Source organism: Poecilia latipinna, unplaced genomic scaffold (genome assembly GCF_001443285.1).
Source record: "Poecilia latipinna isolate Pla-1442-1.1 unplaced genomic scaffold, P_latipinna-1.0 Scaffold2017, whole genome shotgun sequence".
Lineage (NCBI taxonomy): Eukaryota > Metazoa > Chordata > Actinopteri > Cyprinodontiformes > Poeciliidae > Poecilia > Poecilia latipinna.
The window spans coordinates 45,264-54,397 of NW_015114633.1; the positions used below are offsets into that span (position 1 = coordinate 45,264).

General features: G+C 34.3%; 1 protein-coding gene across 3 annotated transcripts in view; it reads right to left on the reverse strand.

Moving 5' to 3' along the window:
* The window catches only part of sh3kbp1 (SH3-domain kinase binding protein 1), a 68,232-nt gene that overhangs the window by 44,852 nt on the left and 14,246 nt on the right, over positions 1-9,134 (reverse strand). The window contains exon 1 of one of the 3 annotated variants that reach the window (XM_015016433.1): positions 5,686-6,042. The exons of the other annotated variants lie outside the window; for them this stretch is intronic. Coding sequence (XP_014871919.1) covers positions 5,686-5,689 — 4 coding nt within the window. The 5' untranslated portion in view covers positions 5,690-6,042. Of the gene's footprint in view, positions 1-5,685; positions 6,043-9,134 lie in introns of those variants that run through there. 3 annotated transcript variants of the gene reach the window in all.

Consider the following 9,134-nt stretch of genomic DNA (forward strand, 5'->3'; position numbering starts at 1 on the left):
TAATAATAATAATAATAATAATTTACAGCAAGGTTTCAATAGGCTCTCGCAGCGCTTAGCTGCTCGGGCCTAATAATAGTTTTCTTTCTGTATTTTACTCAATGACTGCCTAAAACACGCCTTTGTCCTCCTTAATAAAAACACGAAGGCAAACAAGCGGTCACATTTTGGTTTACCAGCGCTTCAATGCGTCATATTTTCCAAACCAGTGTTTGCTATCATGTTAAGTTAAAAAATAAATGGCACCATCAACACTTTTCTCAACAGCAAAACAGTTTTTAATGCATCTAGATGAGACATTATGAATGCATTTTTTTAGAAAACACACCCACATTTATGTATTTCTGCTTACATGCAGTCAGAACCAAACGCGTGAAATTCTCAGAGATTAACGTTTGTAACGTGGAGATTGCCAAAAATATACGCTGATTATTTTTTCAGAAAACAGCCAAAGGATATCCCAGAAAATCATAATTCATTCTTTTTGCTCATGGAGAGGGAGCGCACACGCCATTTTAGTGTTTCATTTTCACATTCGTTGAAGCAACAAAGATAGCAAAACGAGATAAAAATGAGGTTGCGCCTTATTTAAGAGTTGATGGAAAGATTGATCATGCTTTTGCAGGACTTGATTTGGGTTTGCCTTTGCAACTAGAGCAATTTGAATGTGAATCCAGCCCGAAAACGGAGCAGATCCTCAAATAATGTGCAAAATGGAGCAACTTAATTACTTATTCCTTTAGTTCTTTTGTTCACTTTGCTGCTAAAAACAGATATAGATAAATGTGAAAACCTACGTTTGATGCAACAGGAAATTTAAAAATGTGACACAACATGGAACCGACAAATTCGATTTTGAGTTTAAATCAAAAACTAACTATCAAAGGACACTTCTGGAGAACAACAAAAGACTTACTTTGTGAAATTAAGTGATTTCAAACCCAAATGGATCAGAACCAGCTCTGCCACTCAAACCGGATCCAGTTTGCATAAACAGAATCAACATCATTGCTTCCCCAGAAAGTAGGAACTGTTTGATTCATTAGTTCTACATTTTAAAATCCATATTGAAGGTGTTTTATAAATGTTTCAAACTTCTGGGACTCAATCAAACAAGTTCTTCATGATGCCTGGGTCTACTTAGTTTTAATTTTAACCGTCAGTTTTGGAGGAGGATGTTTTATTTTAATATAGGTTAGAGATTTAAGGACTCTTTAGGTAATTAAGCTGGATTTTTACTGGTTTTCGATGTGCAGCGACTGTTGGGTTGAGTCGTGTTTTCAGTGCGGCGTTAAGAGCGAAAGATCTGAATGGGGAAGTAAAAAAGGCAGCGGATGTGTCACAACAGAGTGAAGACTGTTCACATTTACGACATCCAACAATAAAATTCAAAAACATCAATCCTACTGTACTGACTGTTATCACTTTCACACTTCGGATCTGTTCAAAAAAGACACAGCTGTACGTCTTTAGATTATTCAATCCCAGACAATCATGTCTTGGAATGGAAATAAACCCATTTTGTTGCTTAAGACAAAACCTCAAACACACCATATCTTTGTGGGACATCTTTGGAAAATCAGCCAAGATATCGGGAAAAGAGTTGTGAACAGCTTTGGTTCATCTTTGGGTTCAATCTGAAATGCCTGAATATGACCCATTGATCAGTTAAATATCAACATTGTACGGTTCAGGAAGGAAATGGACCAGAACCAATGGAAAAGACCTTCTGAAGGCACTTTGGTAAAAGAGAATAATGACACAGTTCGGTCCGAATGTGGGCTGAAATGCCATTCGGTGAGGAAGAAGCCAACACTCTCATACACAACCCAGAAGTCAGATTACACCATCTGTAATTCACTGAGGGATAAAAACTTTAGTTTGTCTGACCAATGTGACCATCGGTACATTAGGAAGAAAGAACGGCAAGCCAGAGAGCAACACCATGTTGTGGTGTACGGTGGTGGCAGCATTGTGCTTTGGGAAAGGGGTTACGTCATGAACACAATGAAGAAATACTGAAGTTTGGGTTTTCCCAATTAACAGCAACAAAGTCAATGTTCTGGAGCGGATATGAGAAAAGACGTGCCAAACTCCAACCTTAAAGAAACTTTATAATATAAAAATCTGACATTCAGTGAAGACAAACAAATTTGCTGCTCCTAACACAGGATACGTTCAGTTTAATTTAAAGTCATGAAGAAAGAGAAATTGCTGAGGTTTTATATTGTATTTATGTAAATATCTTGTTTCAGCTGTATATATTAGACATTTATGTATCCGATTTAAGTCGTACCCAATCAGAGGAAGATTTTATCGTAAGAAAACAACATAATTAGTGAATAATGTCATCACATTTGGGTCAGTACAACTGCAAACTTTCATTTCAGATATTTTAGGTGTCATATAATCAAACTTTGCTTCCCAGTTATATATTTTGCTGCTTCAATGCACTTTCAATGTCTTTTATGCCCAAATCTGATGTAGATCTTTGTAACCAAGAAACTAAACATCAAGGAGAGTAGTGGCTCATCAAAGTGACAGAAAATAAGAAGAAAATGTATTATTTTCATCACCATCACAATATTCAACAGTGTTATTACTCTCATCATTTCCAATTATTGAGTTTTCCTATTTCTCTGTTTAATTTCAGATTAAATATGCAGAATATTATCTGAATTAAACAACTTCTGGTGGGAGAGATTATTAAAATATACAAGATGCAAGTACAAAGTGGAGTCCTTCATTATAGTAAAATAATTATTCACATTTTATGGAGCTGTACAGTGAATGACAGCAATTAACACAGTCTGCCTGAATATTAATAGGAATCTCAATCATTTTAAAACCTCAGCGCCTTGGCAGAAAACCAGCAGTGACAGCATATCATCTACTGACAGAAACATTTACTATGATGCCATTAATCCTCAATAATGTGTAATATTCTTAATATAATCAATATAAAAGCTACTTACTCCACTGTCAAATTGATCCCCATTGATTAAAAAGAAACAATCAACAGGTCAGCTGCAGCATAGTGACTTCCCATGAGCTGCTACTCTCTTAACTTCTTGGATTAGCTAGTTGTACTACAGCATATGGCTGTAACAAAAACAGGAAAGGGAGACTCAGTGTCAGATCTAACTCCTCTAATCAATCCACAGATAAAAACATTTCACAAATCAAAGTATTACTGTTAAGGTAATGACTCGTGAAAGTTTTAAACTGCTAACGATCCGTCAGCAGCTAACTGTGTGTCAGTGCTAAAGTTAGTGTGTAAATAAATGAGAACAGAAAGGGGAGATTCAGTTTCAGGTATGGCTTATTCCTAATCAATAAGAAGATCAGTGCGATAACTCAGTGTCTTTTTTTTAGATTAGACTCATTAGATTCTAGCTAATGGGGTGGGTGAGTAAACGGCCATGTTTCTAGCTTCCTCTAGTAGCTAGCTTTACAGCAGTGGTGTCCATAAAGAAGAACAAATGAAGGTTTTTAGTTCCAGGTATGTTATTTACATTGTTATGCTCTTCTGATCAATAAATGGATAATAAATATCCATGTGGGTTAATGTCTTACGTTTGAGGTGATGAGACAGTATAGTGAAATAGGCACATAGCGGGTAACTGTGCAGCATTACTAACATTAGCTTGTGAACAAAAACAACATCAAATGTTGCATTTCAGCTGAGTCATCTATATTTTATATGCCTAATGAACAGAAAATAAGCATTTAAGCAATGTCTTACTTTTGAGGAAATTATCATTAGATCTTAAAACCTATACCTCTCTTCATGTGTCAGTTAGCTCCACTGTGCTAACCGTAGCTTGTATGTAAAATTTTATTTTTAGTGTTATTTATATTCCTGTAATTGCATCATCAGTTATAGAATGATAAACATTTCACAAGTCAGTGTTTTACTTTTGAGGAGATGCTTCTGATGTTTTTACTATGCTAACACTAGCTAGCATGTGAGGTCCAGTTATAGCCATGTGATTATTTTATGCTCTTCTAATCATTAATTTGATGATAAACATTCCCAGATTTCAAGTCTTATTTTCATGGGAGTGGCTCCGGGACTTACTAAACTATAAAATATATTTCTAACTTCTGGTAGCTTTTAGTAGTGCAGCTATGCTAACACTAGTATGTGACGTTTGGTGCAGCCATGTTGTTATTTTTATACTCTTCTAATCAATAAATATAAAACAAACAATATCTTTTCTTAAGGCAGTGATTCATGGATGTACTAGTTTTCTAACTTTTCTAACTTCTATTAGCTTTTAGCTTTGAAACTATGCTAACTCCAGCTTGTATTTGAGGTTTGGTTGCAGCCATATTTTTATTTTTATACTCTTATAATCAATAACTGATAATAAACATTCCGAGATGTCAGGTCTTACTTTCACTGAAGAGGTGCATAAATATACTAAACTACACAACACTTTTCTAGTTTCTGGTTGCTGCTAGCTGTGCTGCTATGCTGACCCTAGCGAGTATGTGAGGTTTGGTTATAGCCATGCTGTTTGTATACTCTTCTAATCAATAAATGTAAAACAAACATGCTAATATCTTTTTTAAGGCAGTGGTTCATGGATGCACTACTTTTCTAACTTCTAGTAGCTGCCAGCTATGCTACTATGCTAATGCTAACTGGCACATAAACATCAATAATTTCAGGTCTGTTTGTAGCTAAATAATTACTGCTATACCAATATTTCTACTGAAAACATATTCGTCGCACATCTGCATATGAAAAAGGCATTACTCTACAACAGTGTTAGTTTTTACAGCGCCAAGATTCTGTTATGATCTACAGAGCTAATAAAAGTCTGTAATGGGAGTTTCAAGGATACTTTTAATCCACTAGCCTGTTTACTGTTCCTTATTAAGTAAATAAAGTCATGTTTTTTACAATTTCAGCAGCTTAGTACCTATTTAATCAATTCCTTATTAACCATGAAATGGGCACTTTGGGGTTTTAGGTTGATGGCTGGTTGGCAGCCATCACCGTTATACTTGGCACATAAGTAAAACTCAAAAACAAGTTTGAGCCTGAGGCGCATTGTTCAATGCATCAACAGGAACAATGCACTTAAAATGGTTTATTAGTGCTTCTTGGAGGTCATTTGGATTTTCAAAATATGCAAACAAAAGGAAGTCAGACCAGACAATGAGCCTATTTTGCAAAGCATCGAGACATTGATTTCTCGACCACCTTATCTGCAGCCAGTTACAGTCATGCTCCGTTAACATCAGCGCGCTGCCCGTGGGAAAAAACGCTGGCGTGGATGAAAACGGCAAAGGCCTTTTACGTGCACACAGGCATTGAGCTGGACCGTGAAACACTGTGACACACAATAGGCTCACGGACAGAGTGGATGTAAACGTGTCAACATCTGCAACTCATCAGAGGGCTTTCCTTTCCTCTAAAAAACAGACGCATACTCTCCCACGCGTGGCTTTCTAATCATGCATGAAAAAAAAAAAGCATCAGTAGTGAATAAGAAACAATCAAATAAATAAATGTGCATGCATGGAAAAGACGGAACCCTGCGCGCATCTGGAGCGGGCGTTGAGTCCTGTCCCATCCAGATGCGCATTGGAGGCAGGAGGCTCGTAAAAACCAGAAGCAACTAAAATAATAATCATTATTATTATAAAATGTAAAAATGCGCCGCGGCTCACCCATTTATGTGTCCCGGTGTGCTGGCTGCTCTCCTGCAGGACTGTGGGCGATAGTCTCAGGTGTTGGAGGCGGCTTTTACCCGGACCGACAGCCTCCTGTCCGTGTTTGCAGAGATCCGCTACTAAACGGGAGGAGCGTCGCACCAAACCATATTCCTTCCTCTATTTTTTTTTTAGTTCAGTGACACGGCAGAAGGAGGAGGAGGAACAACGAGCCGTCAGAAAACGGAAAAAGCGCTGATGAGCAAACCCCCTTTCTCTCCCTCGCTTGTTCTCATTTGTTGCCTTCAATGACGCCTCGTAAATTGCAGCTCCCGTGTGAGAACATTTCATTTTCATAAATGCGGTGTGAGACGGGGAGGGAGGCGTGACGCAGCGCTGTGCGTCATCCGCTCGGAACAGATGGCGGTGACACAAACCGTGTTGAGCAGCAGGAAATCCCTGAAGTGTTCACCGGACAGCAGAGTACCCACAAATTTACTCAAGAGTGAAAAAGTATTTAGTAAAAAAGCTGAGTAACTGTCATTTGATGTTTGAAAGTTACATCATCAAACGGAACAAAACGTAAAGTTATGTGGACATTGTTGGCATTTTAAAGCTCAAAATGAAAATAATTCATATAAACCTCACTATATAGCAGTAAAATCAGACAAAAACATTTTTCTAAATCAATTTATTCCAATATAAAACTTTAACAAAAAGTGGAGTTGTGTATCTGGTGAAGTTTTGTGTACTTCAAAATAAATAAAATAAAGTTACTCAAGTAAAAGTAAAAAATGGAGCGCAGGAAAATACTCAAACAAGTTACTCAAGTAATGTAACTGAGTAAATGTATTCAACTCCGCTGGACATTTAAAAGTATGTGATGTTAACATATTACTAACAAATCAAATTATAAAAATATAATTAGAGATCCACTTAACAATAAGCCTCTCCTTATAAATTACTAAACAATAGTTCATAGATCCATTCAGCTATAAACACTTAATAAATGGTTAATAACTGTTTACTATGCATTATTTAAGGCCGAGAAGGAAATTATATTCTAAACAAAACATTTGCAAATGCTTATTATTTTTACAAGGTAGCCTGAAATGTTTAGTTTAACAAGATGAGGTGAATTTCATGTAATGTACAAAAAATATAAATAAATAAACAGTAAAGCAGCACAAAGTTAAATATTATCATCATTAATAATAATACTATTATCATCACTGTTATAAATAACATCAATTATCAAATTTATAGTTATAATTATAAAAAGTATTATTATAATAGTAATTATTATTATTATTATTATCAATAATTAATAAAAATATTAGCAATTATTACTAATAAGCTTCAACACAGAGAAACAATACAAACTAATTTAATTCCACCTCTTTTTCTACCACCTACTCTGCTTACATTAAAACTCTTAATGTAATGCTTTTCTATTTCACTTTTCCTAATTAAACCCATTTTCATCGTTTACTGAATTAAATTGAAATTACAAAAACAATGGATTCAGTTTTATAATTCATTCACTTTCAATACATAATGTAAATTAAGTATTATCTATAATTAGATAAATGGTGCATTATCAAATGATGTGAATAAAATAAATTAATTTTACTTTATGAAAAGGAGCTAGCTCTTCTTTAAAAATAAAAGCTTTCATTTAAAAGCTGAATTTTGTGTTTATTTGTGGTATTTTTGACTAAAATTTAAAGTGAAAACACCAAAGTGTGAAAAACATATGAAATCAGGAAAGTGTGAAAACATTTTTCACACCATCTTATTGTTTTGCAACACTGGAAACATTTTGTCTGCTCATATAATTCAGTTTTCTGTAGATGATGAGTTTTTCCAACCGCTCTGCTGTTCTGTTCGTCTTTCAGGATGGAGAATCTGCTGGCGGTGGCAAAAAGATCACGACTAAACGATGCAAGAAAGGACAAAGAGATGAAGATCTAAAGTTTTTGTATCAGCCGCTCCAAGATGGAAACAAGATCTGATAAGATAAACTGCTGACCAGTCAGAAAAGTCATTCATTTGTTCCTGATTAGACGGAACAATCGGGTGATCAACTTGACCTTGAAGTGAACAAAGAAACGATTTTTATGGAGAAAATGAGGCTTTAGTTGCATCACTTTTAAAGGGGGTTTGTACATTTTTTATAGTTTTCTTCCCGAATGAGTTTTCAATCATTATTTTTAATATTTTATTGCAATATGTTGTCAGAAAGCAGATGAATATACAGAGTTTTTCCTTTTTAAAAGCTTCTAAAGTCTGACCAATTAAAAGAGAACTGTAACTGTCAATTTATACTAAATATAATTATTTATTATAGTTTTAATTAGGTCAAAATTCCTTAATGCAGGTAAATTTATTTCTCTCAGTAAAGTATTTTTTTTTAATTAATTTAAAAAGGCAAGGGGATTTCAAATATTTCTTAGGTTAATATTTATTTATTATCAATCATATAGAAAAAGGGAGCTGTAACAGTTAAACTGTGTCGATGTTATTTATAGAAACATAATGCCATGATGATAGCATTGTACCACAGACACGCATTCCAAGACTTCTTTTAATATTTTATTTATGTAAATATTGTATATTATATATTTATATAAAAATGTGGAAGAGAGAAGAATGCTATAAATACAGCTAAAAATGCAATAAAAATACAAAAATAGAATTTTTTTTGTAGATTTCCTGTAGAAAATTAACACTATTAAATAAATTGCAACATTTGTCAAACATTTACGTAGTTATGTGCACAGTTCCATTTTGATCAATACACAAATTTCACTGCACAACTTTTTTTTTTCATCTTTTTTTGTAATTACACACTTAAACACACAAATTAATTTCCATAACTTTTATCAAAAGTCCTACCCTTCATAAAATAATTACTTTTTTTAAACAGATATAATTAGAAAACTGCTCATGCTGCCCTAGAGAAGACGTCGCCCTGGGCATCTGCCCAATTCGCCCGTATCAGAAGCCGCTATTGCACTGCAGGAAATGTTTCTTTCAGCTTGTCTTCTCGGTTTTCTGCCTTTTGTTCCCACTGGCACAAAAATAAGACAAAACTAAATTACAAGTAACTTTTAGGAGCTTGTTGTAAGTAAATCATTTCTTAATATTGATGAAAAAGTTCTAGTTTTAGTGGTAAATTATTTCACTTATAATATGGGAAAAATGTCTTGTTATAAGTTAAATAATCTGCCAATGTAACTTGTTTTTTGTCATTATTAAGTAATTATTTACTTAAAACAAGTTTCTATTTCTTGCTGAAATGTTACTTGTAAGTTAGTTTTCCTTATTTTAAATGTATATACTGTATACTCCTTAGTTTGAGCAACACCACTTGTAATAGCATTTCTGCTATCAGCTGGTTTATTACAGTTAAATATAGGACTCTCATTGTTATAGCACTTTACAGTGAGTAAAAAAATATAATT